The 22,975-nt window shown below is 46.2% G+C and overlaps 1 protein-coding gene across 1 annotated transcript in view; it reads left to right on the top strand.

The window, feature by feature from the left end:
* The first annotated feature begins 529 nt into the window (after positions 1-529).
* The window catches only part of LOC140387259 (C-signal-like), a 46,657-nt gene continuing 24,211 nt past the window's right edge, over positions 530-22,975 (top strand). Inside the window, exons 1-3 of the mRNA XM_072470216.1 lie at positions 530-577; positions 13,151-13,338; positions 14,240-14,401. Coding sequence (XP_072326317.1) covers positions 565-577; positions 13,151-13,338; positions 14,240-14,401 — 363 coding nt within the window. The 5' untranslated portion in view covers positions 530-564. The remainder of the gene's footprint in view (positions 578-13,150; positions 13,339-14,239; positions 14,402-22,975) is intronic.

Below are 22,975 nucleotides of genomic sequence, written 5' to 3'. Positions count from 1 at the left end.
AGTAACAAAAAGGGCTGCTGCTAAGGTTTCCAGCACTCTAGTCCAAGCCCGGGGACCTTCGACCGGTACAGGCTTGGAGGGCCGAAGGGCCTGTTCCTGTGCTGTATTGTTCTTTGTACACGATACTGGCCCAGATTGGAGCAACGCGTTTTAAGCCCCCGCTGCACATTTCCTATTGGGTGAGCTACCATCCACTTAACAGAGGAATCCATATTCCACGAAGCCCACGGGGAGATCTATTGACGATCACCCGTGTCCTTTTTGGCCACTATAACACTGACCATGAGTTATCAGTTGAGGCAATTTTTACTCGTTTTCCCAGTTGTCTTGTACGCTATAACTACTTGGCCAAGAGTAACGTGGATTGAGTAAAATTCTACTGCTCCATGGCACCAATATGGATGCTTAGTGTCACCTCCTCTTCATTTCCTCAATCCTCGATGCTTAAAGGTGAGTTGTTATGGTATAAAATGGAGCTGACTGGCCGGTCTTATCTAACAACCCATCCTATTTGGTTCCTAATAGGAGCTGCAGAAGTTGGCAGTTGAACAATCTGTAGTGAAGATGATAGAACTGGGTAAGTGACATTCCTGTGTGCATTGGTTTATAAAACAGTCAGTCTCAATAACAAGTCAATGACTTTGGTCAGACACTTGAAAGCAAAATTTAAAAGCAAAACTATTGCTGAGTTCACAAATAGCACATCACAGAAGAATTTTGACTGTAGTTCTTTCAGAGCAATCATGCATCTTCCCTGACATATCTTTTGAACTGTCTGATTCTTGTTGGAAAGTATGCTTTGTGATGAGGGGCCTTTTGCCTGGCGATTATGCCGTGAGGGGGTATTACCTTGAATTGTGTGATGAGGGATCTTCATGATGAAGTTTCATCCATCTGTAAGAGAATTGATCCTTGGCTCTCTCCTATTTCTCATCAACATGCTGCTATTCAGCAACATGATTTGAAAGGCAGCATCAACTCCAATATCTATGCTGGCAACACCCAGCTTTGCCTTACCATTGTCTCTCTTGACTTCTCCACTGTCTCTGATTTGTTACCCTTCTTTGACTGGCATTCCGTCCTGAATGAGCAGGATATTCCACTAAATGCTGGAATGTTCACAGCCATTGTTTCTAGTTTCTGCCACAATTAGCCATAACTTCCTGGCTCCGCAGTGTAGGATTTGGGGGAGGGGGGTATCCCAATGATGCACTGCGGAATTCCTCTTGGAAATCCCCATATTAGGGTTTCTCGAGCAATTGCCCAGAAGCGCTAACGTCTACTGGACAATTGCATTGGGCTGGGAACCATCAGTCAAAGCAATATAAATCCCTAACTTTGGATGGTTCGGCCAGCTTTACACTAATTGTTACTCTGAAAGAGTTAGAATGGGGGAAAAAAGCACTTCTAACTCCAGAGTAAATATTTAAAAAACCCAGACCGAGCCCCACACTGGACATCTCCAGACCCCCTACTCTCTCCCATCCCCACCCCTCCCCCCACAAACCCCTACACCCCCGATACCCAAAAGACCCCCCACACCACCCCCAACTGAGCAGCCCACCCCCAAACCGTCCACCTGCAAGGAATTCTCCCTCTCCACTCCACCCACCACCACCAACCCCCACCCTCATGCTCCACACCCCCTGACCAGGATCAACCCCACATTGCATGACCACCCACCCGTCCAAAACTCCTACCGACCCAACACCCGACCCGTCACCAACTCGCCCTCCGTGCACCAACATCCCCCTTGACCCAACAATACCCCAACCTGACACCGCTGACCTGTCTCTCCACCTCGACCTGATCTGTCTCTCCACCTCGACCTGACCCAATAACCGCTTAACCTGACACCCCCACTAACATGACAGCCCCCAACCTGACACCTCCTCCCGACCTAACACTCCCCACAACCTGAGCCGGCACCCACCTCGACCCCCTGCACACACTTCCGCCCCCAACCCGAAAGCATCTCTGAGCCAATTCCCCAGCCCCCTGACCTGAGACCCCACCCAATCTGACATATCCCCCATCAAACTGACAATGCCCTGACCCAACGCGACACCACCACCCCCATGGACATGACACCCCCTTCTGACCTGACACCTCGCCCCGCCGATGTCTGAACCTCGCCCCAAATTAAAATCACTTACCTTCGAAACGTACTCTCATCCTTTCAATGGTCCCTTTTGTAGCCATTTGGGATGGCCACGTCCCTGTTGCAAAACAGACACCCGCAAGGAATGCAGGGAAAATTGGATAATGCTAAGAAACAAGCAGGTGCAAGCTCTGTCTGTTGATTCGAACCTTAAACGCTCAGACAGGACAGAAAGTACCAAACTATTTACATACTAATGAGCCATCTCCGGAGACAAAAGGGAAACATTTAGATACACAATGTTAGGACAGACTCCCCGGTGCCAGAAGAAGCTAAGACAAAGCAGACTGACAGTCACCAGGACACGCCCAGCGATCAGGGAGCCACCCCTCTATTGGAGGAAAATCGATACCGATGATTGGGAAAGACCCAATTAGTTGAGGCCAAGTTCAAGGCCCGCCCAAAAGAGCGCGAAGCCCTTTGCAGTATAAGAGGTATCACCCAAGGGAGAATCTTCCTCCTTTGGCTTTGGCTCTCACCGAAGAGAGAGACCAGTCGAGCAGCTACAGCAGACCAAGTAAGTTCCAAGTCAACGCACGCTACGAGATAGACGCTCCTAGTTGCTACTCTGTAAACAGCTCAACCCAGCAGCCTGGGAACTGAGCAACGGCCATTGTTCCTCTGACTGAGTGGGCGCCCAAAGCTAAGTATAGGCTTTAGTAATAGTGGTAGTTTAGTTTGTAAAGTTTATGCATGAGTAGATTTGACTGTGTGTAAATAAATGAGCATTGCTTTTGAACTTACTAACTGGTGTATCGAGTCATTGATCAGTATTCGGTTCTGAACCTTGTGGCGGTGTCGAAAGATACCTGGCGACTCTTGAGCAAACGTGATTAAATAGAGCCAAATTAAGAACCAACCAAAAGTTAGCAACACTTTAAACTCACCTGCTTCGTGGCAGCTCGTGCTGTAAAACGTGTCCTTCTTTGTTCTGCTCCTTTTACACGTCACTGCTGGAGCTGCTGACCTGCTTCACCTCACAAAATGAAATGAATGAAAAATGAATGAAATGAAATGAAAAAATGAAAATCACCTATTGTCACAAGTAGGCTTCAAATGAAGTTACTGTGAAAAGCCCCTCGTCGCCACATTCCGGCGCCTGTTCGGGGAGGCTGGTACAGGAATTGAACCGTGCTGCTGGCCTGCCTTGGTCTGCTTCAAAAGTCAGCGATATAGCCCAGTGTGCTAAACCAGCCCCCGGCCTAAGTCAGGAATGTCAAGCTCCAAACCATCCGGAGTTTAGAGTTCAAGTGAAGGTAAGTTGGAGTTCAAGTGAAGGTAAGTTGGTTTGGAGTTCAAGTGAAGGTAAGTTGCTACGGAGTGGCAACTACAAGCCAATTTCTATTCACCAACAATCAACTCAATCCCTCGCTCTGTCCACTGTCCAAGGTTGTACCAGAACATTTTTAACTGTCGTGTGCTGTCTGGCCATGTGATCAGCTATTGGCCACATATCTGCTTCATCAGGAAGGCTGCTTACTTCTGCCTCTGTAGCATTCTCCATCTCCAACGTTGCCTCAAACCATCCGCTGCTCAAACTGCTCAAGTATTTCCTGTCAGCGCTGGACCATTTCAATGGTCTCTTAGCCAATCTCCAATTTTCTATCTTTCTCATCCAGAACTTTGCTTCCTGTATTCTAAATCACACCAAATCGCATTCACACATCACTATTGCACTCGCTGAGTTGCATCGATTAATTCTAAGTCTGGCAACAACTTACTTTTAAAATCCTCAGCTTTGATTTCATTGCCTTCAACTCTGTATAGTCCATCACAGTTTGGAACTGTACAAAGTTTGGAATGTAGGTGGGGTATTGGTAGAGTATGTCTGTTGGTCACTGTGATTTCTTGCAACTTGTTTCATCACCTTTGTGAGGTTGGAAAGGAATTTGCCAGATCTTCAATTGGCCGCGGGTTTTTTTGGTTCCTAGCCAATCACACGTTTGTTTTTGATTGGGGTGTGTTTGGGTGGTCATGGTCCTACATTGCACCATTATGGCTTTTGGACCAGATGATCTTTTGCTTTCCGCCATTTTAAAATATTCACACGCTTTCAACACGTGCAGAGGGAGTTTGTGCAAATCCATGCTGGGGCGACTGGTGAACAATGGCTGAAAACTATATGCGTGTGCACCCAGATGCAGTCTTTCAATCTTTCAGTCAGAGATATATTCCATATAGAAGGATGCAGCATGGTAGCTACCTAGCAAAGTTCAGGGCAGTATCAGATTGAAAGAAAAAGTGTACAAGACTGAAAAGGTTGGTGGCAGGTCAGGAGATTAGACAGATTTCAGATACCAGCAACGAATGACAAAAAAATGGAGGGAGAAATTAGAATACGCGAGTGGGCAAAAACTTGACAGCGAGAGTATAATGTGGAAAAATGTGAGCTTGTTCACCTTTTAGGAATAATATAAAGGCATAATATTATTTGAATGGAGCGGGAATGCAGAACTTTATGGTAAAGAGGGATCTGGGTGTCCTGACACATTAATCACAAAAAGTCGTATGCTGGTTCAGCCAGCAATGAGGAAGGCAAATGGAACATCGACATTTATTGCAAGAGGAATCATGTCTAAAAGTAGGGAAGTGTTGCCACAGCTGTACAGGGCCTTACTCTACATCTGGAGGACTATGACAGTTTTTGGTCTCCTTACTTAAGAAAGGATATGATTGCATTAGGAGCAATTCAGAAAAGGTTTACGCGACTGTTTCTTGGGATGAAGGGGTTATTTCGTGAGGAAATGGTGAGCAGGTTGGGCCTATACCTATTGGAGTTTAGAAGAATGAGAGCTGAGCTTATTGAAAGATATAAAATCCTGAGGGGACTCCACAGTATGATGCTGAAAGGATGCTTTCCTTTATGAGGGAGTTTAGAACAATGGGGCACAGTTTAATAATGAGGGTCTCCCATTTAAGATTGAGGTGAGGAGAATTTTTTCTCCCCTTTCAGAGGGCGGTTTGTCTGTGGAATTCTCTTCCCCAGAGAGGAGTGGATGCTGAGTCCCTGAATATGCTCAAGGCTGAGTTAAATCGATATTTGATCACCAAGGTAGACAAGGGACAGAGGGGAAAGTGGAGTTAAGGCAACAATCAGATCAGCCATGATCTTATTGAAAGGCGGAGGAGGTTCGGGTGGACAAATACCATATGCATCCTCCCAATCCTTGTGTTCTTGTATTATCATAGAATTTACAGGGCAGAAGGAGCCCATTCGGCCCATCGAGTCTGCACCAGCCCTTTTTGAGCACCCTACTGAAGCCCATGTATCTACCCTATCCCCGTAACCCAGTAACCCCCACTTAACATTTTCCGGACACTAAGGGCAATTTAGCATGGCCAATCCACCTAACCCGCACATCTTTGGACTGTGGAAGGAAACCGGAGCACCCGGAGGAAACCCACGCAGACACGGGAAGAACAGACAGTGACCCAGCCGGAAATCGAACCTGGGACCCTTGAGCTGTGAAGTATTGAAAGTATTCTTTCAATCAGGTCAAGAAAAGGATCGCTACTCAACATGGAGGTAGTAGGGAAGATGTCACCCGATAGGAAGCCAGAAAGGAAATCCTGCCCAACATGGAGGTTGAAGGGAAATACTTGGCTGACAGATCGTAAAGACTCCCATGTCCCTTTGAGGTGTTACAGAATTAAACTATATAGTGGAACTCCTCACCCCTTTATGCTTATTTCACCTTTCAACTTTCAAAATGTTTAAACATTGCAAAACTAAGCATCCTCATGGAAAGAATCACATTAGACCTGGAGGTGTAGAGTGGAGCTTTGCATGCATCAGTGTCAGACTGGGGGAAAAGCAGAGCCCTGTAGGGTACTTTCTCCCCTGAAAACAGTCCTAAATTGACGAAACTTGCAAATAATTCTAAAATAGGGAGACAGAAGAGATAGAAGATGCAACAAAATACTTCTAAGTAGAGTAGGTAAATGCAAAATGGAATTTTAGATTTGAAAAAAATGAAGAATGTTACAGATCAGTTGAAAATACACATTGTAAGCGGGAGACGCGGGCTCGTGGCTGGCTCGTGGTTAGCCCCCCCGTCCAGGCTGATCACGTGGAATGTGAGGGGACTGAATGGGCCGGTCAAGAGGGCTCGCGTGTTCTCGCATCTAAAGGGGTCAAAGGCAGACGTAGCCATGCTACAGGTGATGCATCTAAAACTCGCAGATCAAACAAGATTGAGAAAGGGGTGGGTGGGCCAGGTGTTCCATTCGGGGCTGGATTCAAAGACCAGAGGGGTAGCAATTCTGGTCAGCAAACTGGTGGCATTCGAGGCAGGGAGTATTGTGGCTGATAAAGGGGGCAGATACATAATGGTGAGTGGGAAGCTGGAGGGGACCCGGGTGGTGCTAGTGAACGTCTACGCCCCGAACTGGGATGACGTGGAATTCATGAGACTCATGCTGGGTAAAATTCCGGACTTAGACTCACATAATTTGATCATGGGGGTCCACAAAGTCTATTCTCCCACGTCCACAAAGTCTATTCTCGTATAGATTTTCTTGTTGTGAGCAGGGCGTTAATCCCAAGGATGGAGGGGACGGAATATTCAGCCATTGCAGTCTCTGACCATGCTCCGCACTGGGTGGATTTGTACTTGGTGAAGAGAGAGGACAGCGCCCACTCTGGAGGCTAGATGTGGGACTGCTAGTGGATGACGAGGTTTGTAGGCGGATAAAGAGGAACATTCAAGACTACTTGGAAAAAAATGATACGGGGGAGGTAACAGCGACTACGGTTTGGGAGGCTTTGAAGGCAGTTATTAGACGGGAGTTCATTTCTATCAGATCCCATAGGAAGAAGAAAGAAAGCGGAGAGAGAGAGGTTAGTTGAGGAGATAGTCAGAGTAGACACGAGTTACACGGTGACCCCCGAGACGGGGCTATTGAAGGAGCGCCGGAGATTGCAGGAGGAGTTTGATCTGTTGACCACAGGGAAAGCGGTAGCACAGCTGAGGAAGGTAAAAGGGGCAGTCTATGAATATGGGGAGAAAGCGAATAGTATGCTGGCGCACCAACTTCGTAGGAGGGAGGTGGCCAGGGAAATTGGGGAAGTTCGGGATAAGGATGGTAACACGGTCTTGGACCCAGAGGGGTGAACAAAGTCTTTAGGGTGTTTTATGGTAAACTGTACGAGTCAGAACCCCCGGCGGGGGGAGAAGGGATGAAGCAATTCATGGACCAATTGAGGTTTCCAAAGGTAGAAGAGGACCTGGTGGACGGACTGGGGGCCCCAATAGAGTTGGAGGAGATTGTTAAGGGCCTAGGGAGTATGCAGTCGTGCAAGGCCCCGGGGCCGGACGGCTATCCTGTAGAATTCTACAAGAAATTTTCGGAACTGTTGCGTCCACTCCTGCTAAGGTCTTCTAACGAGGCTAAAGAAAGAGGAACTCTCCCCCCAACAATGTCACAGGCTTCGATTTCACTCATTCTCAAACAGGAGAAAGATCCGCTACAATGTGGGTCCTATAGACAGATATCGCTCTTGAACGTGGATGCCAAATTGCTGCCAAGATTTTGGCCGCTAGAATTGAGGACTGTGTCCCAGGGGTGATAAGGGAGGATCGGACAGGCTTCGTTAAGAGCAGGCAACTGAACTCCAATGTACGGAGGCTCCTAAACATTATTATGATGCCCTCAGAAGGACGGGAGGCAGAAGTAGTGGCTGCGATGGATGCAGAGAAAGCCTTTGACCGGGTGGAATGGGAGTACCTGTGGGAAACGCTCAGAGGGTTTGGATTCAGTGAGGAATTCATAGGGTGGGTCCACCTACTTTATCAGGCCCCCGTAGCAAGTGTATGCACGAACAGGGTGAGGTCGGAATATTTTAGGCTCCATTGAGGGACGAGGCAGGGATGCCCCCTCTCCCCGTTATTATTCATCCTTGCAATAGAGCCGTTGGCCAGAGCACTGCGGGCTTCAAAGAACTGGCAGGGTTTGGTTCGGGCGGGGGTGGGGGGGGGGGGGTGGAAGCAGCGGGTCTCGCTTTATGTGGATGACCTGCTCCTGTATATTTCGGACCCACAGTGGGGATGGGGGCGGTCATGCAGATTTTGAGGGACTTCGGCAATTTTTCGGGGTACAAATTAAACGAGAAGAAAAGCGAGATGTTCGTGATCCAAGCTAAAGGGCAGGAGAAGAGACTGGGAGAGCTGCCGCTTAAGAGCTTTCGGTACCTAGGTATACAGGTGGCTAGGAACTGGGATGCCCTCCACAAGCTTAACTTATACCGGTTGGTAGAGTAGATGGAGGGGACTTTAAAAGGTGGGACATGCTCCCGCTTTCTCTAGTGGGGAGGGTGCAGACTGTTAAGATGACGGTCCTCCCCAGATTTCTGTTTGTCTTCCAGTGCCTTCCCATCTTCATCCCTAAGTCCTTCTTTAAGCGGGTGAACAAGATCATTTCGGGATTTGTATGGGCAAATAAGACCCCGCGAATAAAGAGACTGTATCTGGAGTGCAGTCGGGGGTAGGGAGGGTGGGGGGGGGTGGGTGACTGGCGCTGCCAAATGTTTGCAGCTACTATTGGGCGGCTAATATAGCCATGATTAGGAAATGGGTATTGGGAGAGGGGTCAACGTGGGAGCGGTCAGAGGCGGCCTCATGCAAAGGCACCAGCTTAGGGGCATTCGTAACGGCACCTCTGCCGTTCTTGCCGGCGCGCTACTCCTCAAGTCCGGTGGTGGCAGCGGCACTAAGGATCTGCGGTCAGTGGAGAAGGCACAGGGGGGTGGAAGGAGCCTCAGTTTGGACCGTGATACGCAACAATCACAGATTTGTCCCGGGTAAGATAGACGGAGGGTTTCAAAGTTGGCATAGGGCAGGTATTAAAAGGATGGGGGTCTGTTCATAGATGGGACTTTTCCCAGCTTGAAAGCGCTGCAGGAGAAATTTAATTTGCTCCCTGGAAATGCCTTCAGGTACGTGTCTTTCTTAAAAAACAGGTGGTGACATTTCCGTTGCTACCCCCATGTAGGATACAAGATAGGGTGGTCTCCAGCACCTGGGTAGGGGAGCGGAAGGTGTCGGACATCTACCAAGAACTACAGGAGGCGGAGGAAGCCCCAGTGGGGGAACTTAAGGGCAAGTGGGAGGAGGAGCTAGGCGGGGAGCTGGATGCGGGCTTGTGGGCTAATGCCCTAGGCAGGGTTAATTCCTCCTCATCATGTGCCAGGCTTAGCTTAATTCAGTTTAAGGTGGTCCATCGGGCACACATGACGGCAGCGAGAATGAGCAAGTTCTTTGGGGTTGAGGATAGATGTGCGAGGTGTGCGAGAAGCCCAGCGAACCATGTCCATATGTTCTAGGCATGTCCGGCTCTTAAAGGATTCTGGCAGGGATTTGCTCAGGCAATGTCCAAGATCCTAGACACGGGGGTGGTGCCGAGTCCAGAGATAGCGATCTTTGGTGTGTCAGACGAACCGGGAGTTCAGGAAGCGAAAGAGGCCGAGGTCTCTTCACCAAAGAGAAGGAATTGGTAGATGTTGAGTCTGGAGAAGGGGGTGTAGATAGCCTGGGTCACATTGTGATCCAAAAAGACGAGGTGTTGGGTGTCTTAAAAAATATTAAGGTAGATAAGTCCCCAGGGCCGGATGGGATCTACCCCAGAATACTGAAGGAGGCTGGAGAGGAAATTGCTGAGGCCTTGACAGAAATCTTTGGATCCTCGCTGTCTTCAGGGGATGTCCCGGAGGACTGGAGAATAGCCAATGTTGTTCCTCTGTTTAAGAAGGGTGGCAGGGATAATCCCGGGAACTACAGGCCGGTGAGCCTTACTTCAGTGGTAGGGAAATTACTGGAGAGAATTCTTCGAGACAGGATCTACTCCCATTTGGAAGCAAATGGACGTATTAGTGAGAGGCAGCACGGTTTTGTGAAGGGGAGGTCGTGTCTCACTAACTTGATAGAGTTTTTCGAGGAGGTCACTAAGATGATTGATGCAGGTAGGGCAGTAGATGTTGTCTATATGGACTTCAGTAAGGCCTTTGACAAGGTCCCTCATGGTAGACTGGTACAAAAGGTGAAGTCACACGGGATCAGGGGTGAACTGGCAAGGTGGATACAGAACTGGCTAGGCCATAGAAGGCAGAGGGTAGCAATGGAGGGATGCTTTTCTAATTGGAGGGCTGTGACCAGTGGTGTTCCACAGGGATCAGTGCTGGGACCTTTGCTCTTTGTAGTATATATAAATGATTTGGAGGAAAATGTAACTGGTCTGATTAGTAAGTTTGCAGACGACACAAAGGTTGGTGGAATTGCGGATAGCGATGAGGACTGTCTGAGGATACAGCAGGATTTAGATTGTCTGGAGACTTGGGCGGAGAGATGGCAGATGGAGTTTAACCTGGACAAATGTGAGGTAATGCATTTTGGAAGGGCTAATGCAGGTAGGGAATATACAGTGAATGGTAGAACCCTCAAGAGTATTGAAAGTCAAAGAGATCTAGGAGTACAGGTCCACAGATCACTGAAAGGGGCTACACAGGTGGAGAAGGTAGTCAAGAAGGCATACGGCATGCTTGCCTTCATTGGCCGGGGCATTGAGTATAAGAATTGGCAAGTCATGTTGCAGCTGTATAGAACCTTAGTTAGGCCACACTTGGAGTATAGTGTTCAATTCTGGTCGCCACACTACCAGAAGGATGTGGAGGCTTTAGAGAGGGTGCAGAAGAGATTTACCAGAATGTTGCCTGGTATGGAGGGCATAAGCTATGAGGAGCGATTGAATAAACTCGGTTTGTTCTCACTGGAACGAAGGAGGTTGAGGGGCGACCTGATAGAGGTATACAAAATTATGAGGGGCATAGACAGAGTGGATAGTCAGAGGCTTTTCCCCAGGGTAGAGGGGTCAATTACTAGGGGGCATAGGTTTAAGGTGAGAGGGGCAAAGTTTAGAGTAGATGTACGAGGCAAGTTTTTTACGCAGAGGGTAGTGGGTGCCTGGAACTCACTACCGGAGGAGGTAGTGGAGGCAGGGACGATAGGGACATTTAAGGGGCATCTTGACAAATATATGAATAGGATGGGAATAGAAGGATACGGACCCAGGAAGTGTAGAAGATTGTAGTTTAGTCGGGCAGTATGGTCGGCACGGGCTTGGAGGGCCGAAGGGCCTGTTCCTGTGCTGTACATTTCTTTGTTCTTTGTTCTTTGTTGTCTTGGCCTTTGCCTCCCTGGTAGCCCGGAGACGGGTCGTTTTAATGTGGAGGGACTCGAAGCCCCCGACTGTGGAGACCTGGATTGGTGACAAACTGGGTTTCTCAGTCTCGAGAAAATAAAGTTTGCCTTGAGAGGGTCCATGACGGGATTCTCTCGGAGGTGGCAGCCGTTCATTGACTTTCCAGGAGAGCACTAAAATGTCAGCAGCAGCAGCAATCCGGGGGTGGGGGGGGGAGAATGTTGCATATTTTTGTTCTTTTTTCTTTATATAATGTTAACGTTTACCTTGTTTTGTTAAATATTGTTAATGGTTATGCAAAAAGTATGTTTTGATAAAAATCTGAATAAAAATAATTTAAAAAAAAAGAAAATACACATTGTAAATGCACACCTTTGAGTTGTGGGGGTGTGACCCACGCAGACACGAGGAGAATGTGCAAACTCCACGCGGAGAGTGGAATGGATCCTTGACATTGTGAGGCAGCTGTGCTAACCACTGTGCATCATGCCACCCTTGTAAATGTACAATTAATGGGACAGAGTTAACCAAGGGGATTTTGGAGAGAAGCCAAGGTGGGACTTTCAATCACCATTCAAAGCCGAGAAGCAAGTTTAGAAAGGTAATAGAATCATTTCTATTGCCTCATGTAATGATATGGAATGTGTTAAGTGCCAAGCTGTCAAATCCCAAAGGGAAACTGAAGAAGCTTATTCAAAGCAGTCAAGTGTTTGGTTTTTCCTTCTTTACATCCTTGTTCAGTTTTGAACACCAATTTGCAATTTGTTGTTTTATGAGAAGGCATGTGAAGTCAGGAGAAAGACATTCAAACCACTTGCGAAGATTTTAAAAACTAAATTTAAACATTTATTTTAAAAAAGGAAAAAACTTAAAGACACAAAATCATATTAAACCGTTAACAGTACTTCTACAGTCATTCCCCAAAAGGTTTCTGTTTAATTAACTCAGACCTAAACATCACTTTAGACACCAGTCCTCAAAATTCCAGTAATATGAACCACAAATCTCTGTTGCTCTGGGGATAATCATCCGCAGACTTTTCTTTCTCTCTCATCCAACACCGAGAATCCAAAACTTGTCTCAAAACTTTGTAGACACAAACACTTTTCTTAAACGGTGGCGGCAATTGCTTTTCCACGTGCCTGTTTCCAACATACACTGCTTTTGGATCTCATAGTCACACCTACTGATACAATCTTCCATCACTCTCTAAACATGATTTTGCTCTTTCATCGTTAACTCTATTGTTTCACCTTCCTTTAGAGGTTCTTTTTCGCAGAATTTACACGTCTTTCATGTTTTGTTATAGCCATTACTTTGGGATAAACATCAACTTAATACTTTGCTTTATTTCACTTACAATCCACTCCAATTGTGCATGTTCCTTTTGAAATGCAATAGTTAACTTCAAGTCATTTCCCTTATTTTCTTATTGCAAATTTCCATTCATGCTGCTCAATTTCCACTTCCAAACATTTGCTTCCACACCTAACGCCTTTTTGATGTTATTAAACCTTGCCGTCTAACTGTGTTCAAACTAATCAAACTAGTCACCGCCCCCCCACCCCACCACCACCACACACACACACACACACACATACACACAAGTCTGTTTCATAGTATACCACAGTAACTTGTGACAAGTCATCACACCCATCTTTATCTTCCCAGGAAACTGCAGCAGGACTCCAGGAAGGGGCTGACCAACACCTTGTACAGCAATAATAAAACTGCTGGATGTGTTGCCTGTCTGTTTGCCATTGTATCCCCTCCAAGATCTTATTGTTCATTTTTAAGATGTTACAGATTCAGCCAACATCCAAAAAGCTGTGGAGGCAGTGGAAACAAGCCTTGGCACAACTGGACTCAACTTACTTATCAACAATGCTGGAATCAACTCTTATGCAACTCTGGAAACCCTCACTGCTGAGGACATGATGGCAGTGTTTCGAACAAATGTGGTTGGTCCCCTATTGGTGAGCAAGGTAAATGAGTTCCGTAGGAGCTTGACTGGATTCATATGGCTGCTATGAATTAATCTTATTCTTTTTCTCTAGTTTTCGATCGCCTTCTTTAGATACTAGTTCCGTCTTGAACACTGTGAATCCTACTGTAATATAATTTGAAGGCTGATAGGAGCTCTCTGTGCCTTGACCAGATGGCTGACGTTTATGGTTTAACCCAGGCAGCAAGTGTCTGCTGAATATTTGGTCATGGAGGTATTAGAGTCAAGCCCGATGAGTTTTGTGTGGAAACAATACTTCCTGGACCTTTAACCTCATGGGACCCATTAAGTAAACAAAGGGAACGGTGTTGGAATAAAGACTGGCAGGCCAGGGGAAGTACAGGGGCACCTTATGGTGCTGTACCTCAGGGGAAGTCAGTGCTTTCAAGAGAGGAGCTGTGGAAATTTGAAAGAAAGAAAAATCAAGTCACAAACTCAAAAAGTTGTAAATTGAGCAGGCTGCCATTGTGGGAAGGCCTTCACCACAAGACAACATGACAAACACCACCACCACCTTCTCAATATATTCCGGTCCTGCCAATGATCATCTTCAGTTCTCTGCTGATACTTTTCTGGGATTTTGGCTCTGAGGTGCCCACAGGAGTAGTCACAGATTAGTTCCTAATGGGAAAGGAATGGAACTTGGTACCTTCAGTTCCTGATCTTTGAGAAGTGATCGCCCTAACTATTGAAGATAAATTCTTCAGTGGTGTTTGTTTCAGAGGAACAATTGGACAAAAGAGGATGTTGCCATTCTCAGTACAGGCCTCACTGCACTGCCGGGGAGCAGGCTAAACATCTCATTCAATTTGAATCACCTTTATTTCCAGCACACGTGAATTCTCTTGTTGTTCATTCTGTTTTATATTTTTTGTGATCAGGCTTTTCTACCCAGTTTGAAGAAGGCAGCACAAGCTTTGCATTTGGAAGGGATGAGCTGTAACAAGGCAGCAATTGTCAATATCACCTCGCTACTGGGATCCATTCAATTGAGTCGGGAGAATTTCACTCGTGCTCCTATGTATCCGTACCGCCTCAGCAAGGTAGTTAATAGGAATATAAGAACGTAGCAACAGGAGCAGGCCATTCAGCCTCTTGGGTCTGTGCTGCCAATCAGTTACATCATGGCTGTGCCGCCTTGTACTTTCCACAACTGTCTAGGTTCCATACCTGTTAATGCTCTTGTCAAACAAAGTCTCAGTTCTGAAATGTTCAATTGACCGAGCCTCAACTGCTTTCTGGGGAAGTAAGTTTCAGTTTTCCAATATCCATTGTATGCATTAATTTCAGGCATCACTCCTGGATGTCCTGACTCTAATTGTAATATTATTCCCACCTGTTCCGGGCACTCTTAGGAATAAAAGAAATAGGAACAGCAGTAGGACATTTGATCCTCTGAGCCTGGTCTACCATTCAATAAAATCATGGCTGATCTCCTACCTTAACTCCACCTTCTTGATCTATCTCACCTCCCTCATAATCCCAAAACCTACTGATCTGTTTTCAATATACTCAACTGCTAAGTGGCCACAGGTCTATGAGGTGGGTAATTGTAAGCACCTAGGCGTCAGTAGCTGATGGAACAGTGTCAGAAGTTCTTTGCATCATGGAGTCATAGAAATTGAGGACACGTGTGAGGCCATTTGGGCCTTCTGTTTGTGCCTCTTGAAAAACAGCTATCCAGCCTCCAGCGCTTGCTGGATATACAGTCTATATCCTAGTGCTTGCTAGTTGCAATTAGTTTTTCTGTCTCTACCAACACCTTAGTCAGTAAGGTTATTCATGAAGGCCGGCCTTCTCAACCTTGCCCCTCGCCTGAGGTGTGGTGATCCTCAGGTTAAACCACCAGCAGTCAGCTCTCCCCCTCAAAGGGGAAAGCAGCCTATGGTCATCGGGGATTATAGCGACTTTACCTTACCTCTGGTCAGTAAGTTCCAGACCCCTCATAATCCTTTGAGTAAGAAAGATTCTCCTCAATTCACCTCTGAACTTTCACCCAATTGCTTTGCATCTATTCCCTTTGATTACTGACCTCTCTACTAAAAGAATGAAGACCTTCCTATCCACTCTAACTGGGCCCCTCATATTCTTATGTATCTCAATTAAATCAAAATTATTTCAAGAGTATTGCACCCATCCTAATTAATCAATACAGGTCATCACTGAAAGGTGGTGTTATATCTCAAGGGAAAGAGCAAAGTGTCATCAGTCAGTTGAACTGGTTAAGCACTCAAACTCAGCCAGATGCTAGCTTTCGAGGAAACACCACAAAGTAGAGGATATTTCAACGACAATGGAAATATTACAAAAACTAAGTCTGGTGCAATACAAACTTAAGTTCCCATCCTTAGATGACCCAAAGAAGTTCCCGTCCTTAGATAATCCAAAGAACATGAACCTAGTTATTTTTTAAAATATAAATTTAGAGTACCCAATTCATTTTTCCAATTAAGGGGAATTTAGCGTGGCCAAGCCACCTATCTTGTACATCTTTGGGTTGGGTGGGTGAAACCCACGCAAACGCGGGGGAATGTGCAAACTCCACATGGACAGTGACCCAGAGCCGGGATCGAACATGGGACCTCGGCACCGTGAGGCAGCAGCACTAACCACTGCGCCACCATGCTGCCCCGATCCTAGTTATTTTTAATGATGCTTCACACTCTGGTTTGTCTAATGCAGCTGGTTTCATATTTCTTATTGATGAAAATGAAAATAATGCCGTTTTAACTTGAGAAGCTAAGGAATTAAAAAGTACAATGGCTGCTGAAATACTGGGTCTTCTGAAGGCAGAAGATTTGGGATTCTATTTTGCTAACATTTTAAGTGATGTTCTGTATATTGGATAGCATCCCCATCGAACATTATGTAGATAATCATCCTTGTGGGATTACATAAGAACATAAGAACTAGGAGCAGGAGTAGATCATCTGGTCATTCGAGCCTGCTGCACCATTCAGTAAGATCATGGCTGATCTCTTGTGGACTCAGCTCCACTTTCCAGCCCGAACACCATAACCCTTTATTCCTTTATCTTTCAAAAAACTATCTATCTTTATCTTGAAAATATTTAATGAAGGAGCCTCAACTGCTTCACTGGGCAGGGAATTCCATAGATTCACAACCCTTTGGGTGAAGATGTTCCTCCTAAATCTACTCCCCCTTATTTTGAGGCTATGCCCCCGAGTTCTGCTTTCACCTGCCAGTGGAAACAACCTGGCCGCATCTATCCTATCTATTCCCTTCATAATTTAATATGTTTCTATAAGATTCCCCCCGCATGGGGATTCTGGGAGGGGGGGGGGGGGAGGGGGTTCGATGTTAATAAAGATCCCCCCTGCATCCTTCTAAATTCCAATGAGTACAGTCCCAGTCTACTCAACCTCTCCTTGTAATCCGACCCCCTCAACTCTGGGATTAACCTAGGGAATCTCCTCTGCACATCCTCCAGCACCATTACGTCCTTTCTCAGGGAAGGAGAACAAAACTAAACACAATACTTCAGGTGTGGCCTCACTAACACCTTATACAGTTGCAGCATAACCTCCCTAGTCTTAAACTCCATCCCTCTGGCAATGAAGGACAAAACTCCATTCGCCTTCTTAATCACCTGTTGCACCTGTAAACCGACGTTTTGCGACTCATGCACGAGGACACCCAGGTCCCTCTGCACAGCAGTATGTTTTAATATTTTATCATTTAAATAATAATCCCTTTTGCTGTTATTCCTACCAAAATGGATAACCTCACATTTGTCAACATTGTATTCCATTTGCCAGACCCTAGCCCATTTACTTAAATTCTCCAAATCCCTCTACAGACTTCCAGTATCCTCTATACTTTTTGCTTTATCACTCATCTTAGTGTCGTCTGCAAACCTGGACACATTGCACTTGGTCCCCAACTCCAAATCATTTATGTAAATTGTGAACAATTGTGGGCCCAACACTGATCTCTGAGGGACACCACTAGCTACTAATTGCCAACCAGAGAAACACCCATTAATCCCCACACTTTGCTTTCTATTAATTAAGCAATCCTCTATCTATGCTACTACTTTACCCTTAACGCTCTGCATCTTTATCTTCTGCAGCAACCTTTTGTGTGGCGCCTTGTCAAAAGCTTTCTCCAAATCCAGATATACCACATCCATTGACCCCCCGTTGTCTACCGCTACCGTTGTCTATGGCAAGTAATGAGTAAGGAAAGATTACTGAATGACATTTTCAGCTTGAAATACATGTTGGAGGGAAAGGAAATCTCTAAAATTAAATGGTATATTCAAGCCATCAACTGTTAGAATACGTTTTGCTACAAGGAGTGAATATATGAAGAAATTGTTCCGAGTCTTCCAGGAGTGTCATTTTGCGATATAATGTTTTGTGAAGAGTATGTAAGTTTTAATTTGCCTTTGAAGTTTAGGTTGTACATCAGTCTAATTTTTATTCATAGTGAGAAGGGAATCTGTTAATTATTTATCACTTGGGTGTCAATCATAGTCGAGTGGTGGATGTTAATTGGGGATTCACCTATGTGCAGATTGAAAGAGGAGTTGTTGGTTAGAAGTGTGCAATGCCTGACTCTGTAAATAAGAGCGTAAATGTTTTAAAATTAGGCTTCAGTGTTCCATCCTTCATCGCCCAGCTCGATCTCTAATTTGCAACAATTCCACCATTTTCCTTCATGGAAACATGGTTGTTCGAGACTTTCGCAATCTCCTCCTTGAATGCCTCTCATTGCTCTGGCGCTGACTTTTCTTCGAGTAACCGTTTCATTGAAACCCTACAGTGCAGAAGGAGGCCATTCGGCCATCGAGTCTGCACCAACTCTCAGTAACCTACCTAGGTTCCCTCCCCCCTACAACCCCGTAACCCCACCTAACCTTTGGACACTACGAGGCAATTTAGCATCACCAATCCACCTTCACATCTTTGGATTTCTTTCCAGTCCACTTTTGCCTGAATCACATATCATCTTAGTAAAATTTGCCTTTCCCCAGTTGAAAACTATGACTTCTGGTCCATCTTTGTCCTTGTCCATAACTACAATAAATCTAAATGATTGATGATCTTAATGTTTTCCCACTGCGCATCTTCCACCTGCCCAGTTTCAGTTCTGAAAACCTGGGGTGAAATTTTATTTTCCCATTGTGGTGGGGCTGTATCAGGAAACATGGTGAGCTGTTCAAAACTCCATTGACTTCGGTGGGATCAGAAAATCATGCCAGCGGGAAGGTTCTTAAGATTCCAGGCTTGGTCCAGTTCTTTCACATATCTTGTTGCACTTGTTATGTACTTGCTAAAAACATTCTCCTGAGTGTATTTTGAGCATTCTGTACCTTTCTACAATTCTACTATTTCACACTGATTCTTTCACATTTAATATTAGGGTAGTTTTATTACAAACATGTATCAAAACAGGTGACAGCAAATAAACACTCTGGGAAACATATTTCCCAGCAATCAACAATACAGCTGCACAATTTTGTCCCTTTTTCAGCCCCCCCCCCCCCCCCCCCCCCCCGTGACAAACAGCTCCTCAAATATGGCCACAAACATCCCCCACCTTTTCTCAAACCCCCCTGCAGAGCCCCTTAACTCATATTTTATCTTCTCCAACTGCAGTAAGTCACCCAACCAAGCCGCTACCACCGGTCGTGATGCCGACCGCCACTCCAGCAAAATTCACCAGCATGCAATCAGAGAAGCGAAGGCCACGACATCGGCCTTCCTCCTCTCCATGAGCTCCGGTTTCTCTGATACCGCAAATATCACCACCAAAGGGTCCGGGTCCACCTCCTCCTCCACTATCCTGGCTAAGAACGTGAACACACCCGCCCAGAATCTTTCCAAATTTTCGCAACCCCAAAACTTGCACTTGATTCGTTGGCTCCCGCCACGCCTCTCACACTCAACTACTACCTCCTGAAAGAACCCACTCATTCTCGCCCGAGTCATATGCACCCTGTGCACCACCTTAAACTGTATCAGATTCATCCTTGCACAAGAGGAGGTCCCGTTTACCCTACGCAGTGCCTCACTCCATACTCCCCAATTGATCTCAATAGTGGTATGGGCCTATACGATCCACATTTCACTGCGTCCTTCCCCTTTTGTGGGATTAGTGTGCTTACTGCTTACATCATCGTCTCCGACAGTTCCCCCTTCTCCAGCACTTCATTAAATGCCCCCAACTGATGTGGTGCCGGGTCCGTTGCAAATTCCTTATAAACTTCCACCGGGTACCCATCCTGCCCTGGGGCCTTCCCCGACTTCATACTCCCTCGGACCTCCCTCAACCACAGGGGCTCCTCCAATGCCTGCCCCTTTGCTTCCTCCATCTGGGGAAATTCCAGCTCTTCCAGAAACCGCGCCATGTCCCCTTGCTCCACTCCCTGGTCCGCCTTGATAAGTCCCTGGTAGATTAACACTAGGGTAGTTGAAAACCCTTATTATCACTGACCTAGTAGCTTTGCGCTTCTCAGAAATGTGCCTCCATATTTATTCTTCTATCTCCTCTGATTGTTTGGGACGTATTGTACACTCCCAGTGAAGTGATTTACACTTTTTGTTCTTTAGGTAAACATGTATGGCCTCATTTGATGATTTTTTTGCATATCATCCCTCCTCACAGCTGTAATTGCTTCTTTAACCCGTATTGCGAGACTCCATTCCTTTTTTATCCCCCTATCTAGTCTGAAAATGTGCAACCAGGAATGTACCTGCCCTTAATATAGCCATGTTTCAGTAATAACCATGAAATTATACTCCCAAAGATCCTTCTGTGCTCTCAGCGTGTGCCTTATTCACTTGATTCTTGCGTTGAAGTATATACCGTTAACCACTGTTAAATCTCTTTGTTTCTATTTTCTAACATTTGTTTCCTCTGTTGTCCAAATTCACTTCCTAATTTCCTGCTTTCCATTTCCAGTTTTGCTTCTCTTCCTTCTGAATCAACACTCGGGATTCAATCCCCTGCCAGCCTACTCAAAACCCTTCCCAACAGCAGCCACAAATCACCCCGCAAAAATATTAGGTGTAACTCATCCAATTCGATGATTGTAAAAGGAGGAGTGGACACAGGTTGCAAGGTTTTGGGTAAGAGATGCAAAAGATGTGAGGAAGAACTTTTCTGCAGAGAGAGATAATGGCCCAGAACCCGCTGTTCCTGCGAGGGTGGCGGAAGCAGAGGCGATTAATAATTTCAAACGGAAATTGGATGGGCACCTATGGGGATTGAGTGTGGAATGGGACTGACTGGATTGCTCTGGAGAGAACCAGAATAGGCTCAATGAGGTGAATGGCCTCCTTTGGTGTCATTATGACGATGTGCAGAATTGTTCACTCTTGAGTCCCAGCGCGGTGATGGGCAGAAAAGGTGGCGTGGCTCATGTCAGCCTGCGTGGTGGCTTGCCATGCTGGGTTGTCTGTTTTTTGGCACATTATGTATGCATAAACGTGCAGCATGCCATATCTCATGGCGGGGCGAGCTGGGATTCATCCACCCCATCATGAACCCCTCAGCTCATTTTTCCGGACGTCCTATTTAAACGGCACCCACGCACACATTCAATTGCTGCAGTCCAGGACTTGTGGTGAGTGATGCCCCCCAAAATGGCAAGTGCTGTACCACAAAGTTCAGTGACGTTCTGGTAGCAGCTACAGGAGGCCACACATCTTTGCTCAATGAAGCCTCGATTATTCACTACTCTCGTCTTTGTAGTAATTGATAGTGCATCAGACAGATGTAATTGAAACCTTCATTCCACATTCCTGCCGACCCCCAGTCACCTTTCATCTCCTTGTTTATCAGGTATCTATCCAATTCTGCCTTAAAAATATTCAAAGACTCTAATTCCACTGATTTTTGAGGAAGAGACTTCCAGATACGACCCTCTGAGAAAAAATATTTCTCCTCATCTCTGTCATAACTGGGCAACCCCTTATTTTTAATCAGTGACCCTTAGTTCTAGATTCTCACGCAAGAGGAAACATGTGGGCAACGCTGGCTAGGCAAGCATTTATTGCCCACCCCTAGTTGCTCTTTGGTGGTGGTGACCTGGATGGTGTTGAACTTCTTGAATGTTGTTCGAGCTGCACTCATCCAGGCAAATGGAGCGTATTCCATTACACTGCCTTGTGCCTTGTAGGTGGTGGACAGGCGTTCGGGGGTCAGTAGGTGAGTTACTTGCCACAGGATTCCTAGCCTTTGACCTGCTCTGGTAGCCACAGTTATATGGCTAGTCCAGTTCAGTTTCTGGTCAATCCGGATGTTAATAGTGGAGTGATGATAATGCCAATGTCAAGCGGGGATGGTTAGATCCTCTCTTGTAGGAGATGATCGTTGCCTTGCACTTGTGTGACGCGAATGTTACTTGTTATTTGTTAGCCAAAGCCAGTCTATTGTTCAGGTCTTGATGCTTTTGGGCATGGACTGCTTCAGTATCTGAGGAGTTGTGAATGATGCTGAACATTGTGCAATCATCAGCAAACATCCCCATTTCTGACTTTATGATGAATAGAAGGTCATTGATAAAGCAGCTGAAGATGGTTGGGCCTAGGACACTACCTGGCTCCAACTCCATCGGCAAATTTGCTGACGACACGACCATAGTGGGTCGGATCTCGAACAACGATGAGTCAGAATACAGGAAGGAGATAGAGAACCTAGTGGAGTGGTGTAACAATAACAAACTCTCCCTCAATGTCAGCAAAACTAAAGAGCTGGTCATTGACTTCAGGAAGTAAAGTATCGTACACACCCCTGTCTGCATCAACAGGGCCGAGGTGGAGATGGTTGACGGCTTCAAATTCCTCGATGTGCACTTCACCAACAATCTGTCTTGGTCCACTCACGTCAATGCTACAACCAAGAAAGCACAACAGTGTCTGTACTTTCTCAGGAAACTAAGGAAATTCGGCATGTCCACATTGGCTCTTACCAACTTTTACAGATGCACCATAGAAAGCATCCTATCTGGCGGCATCACAGCCTGGTATGGCAACTGCTTGTCTCATAGATTATCATAGAATTTACAGTGCAGAAGGAGGCCATTCGGCCCATCGAGTCTGCACCGGCTCTTGGAAAGAGCACCCTACCCAAGGTCAACACCGCCACCTTATCCCCATAACCCAGTAACCCCACCGCACTTTCGGGAGCTGTTGACGCCGGAGTGGTTGATGCCGGTTCTCCCGCCGGCGTGGGGACTTAGTCCCCCAGAAGAAAGAATCCCGCTGCGGTTTCCGGTCAATTGTAACCCTCAGGATGTTGATCGTGGGGAGATTCAGTAATGGTAGTTGAACGTGAAGGGGCGATAGTTTGATTCTCTCCTTTTGATGGTGGTCATTGCCTGGTACTTGTGTGGCACGATTGTTATTTGTGCTTGTCAACCCAAGCTGGATATTGTTCAGGTCTTGCTGCATTTGCACATGGACTGCTTCAGTATCTGAGGGGTCGCAAATGGTGCTGCTGAACATTGTGAAATCATCAGCGAACATCGCCACCTATGACTAGGCCAAGCGCCTGATGTGTCAGAGTCAAATGACAAGCCTCTGGAATTGGCCAATAGAGAGATGTTGGAGCTCCAAAGACAGACTGGGGCACTGCAGGCAGAGTTG

The sequence above is a fragment of the Scyliorhinus torazame genome, chromosome 12 (genome assembly GCF_047496885.1).
Source record: "Scyliorhinus torazame isolate Kashiwa2021f chromosome 12, sScyTor2.1, whole genome shotgun sequence".
In the NCBI taxonomy this organism is placed as follows: Eukaryota; Metazoa; Chordata; class Chondrichthyes; order Carcharhiniformes; family Scyliorhinidae; genus Scyliorhinus; species Scyliorhinus torazame.
This window is presented reverse-complemented; position numbering and strand designations above follow the sequence as displayed.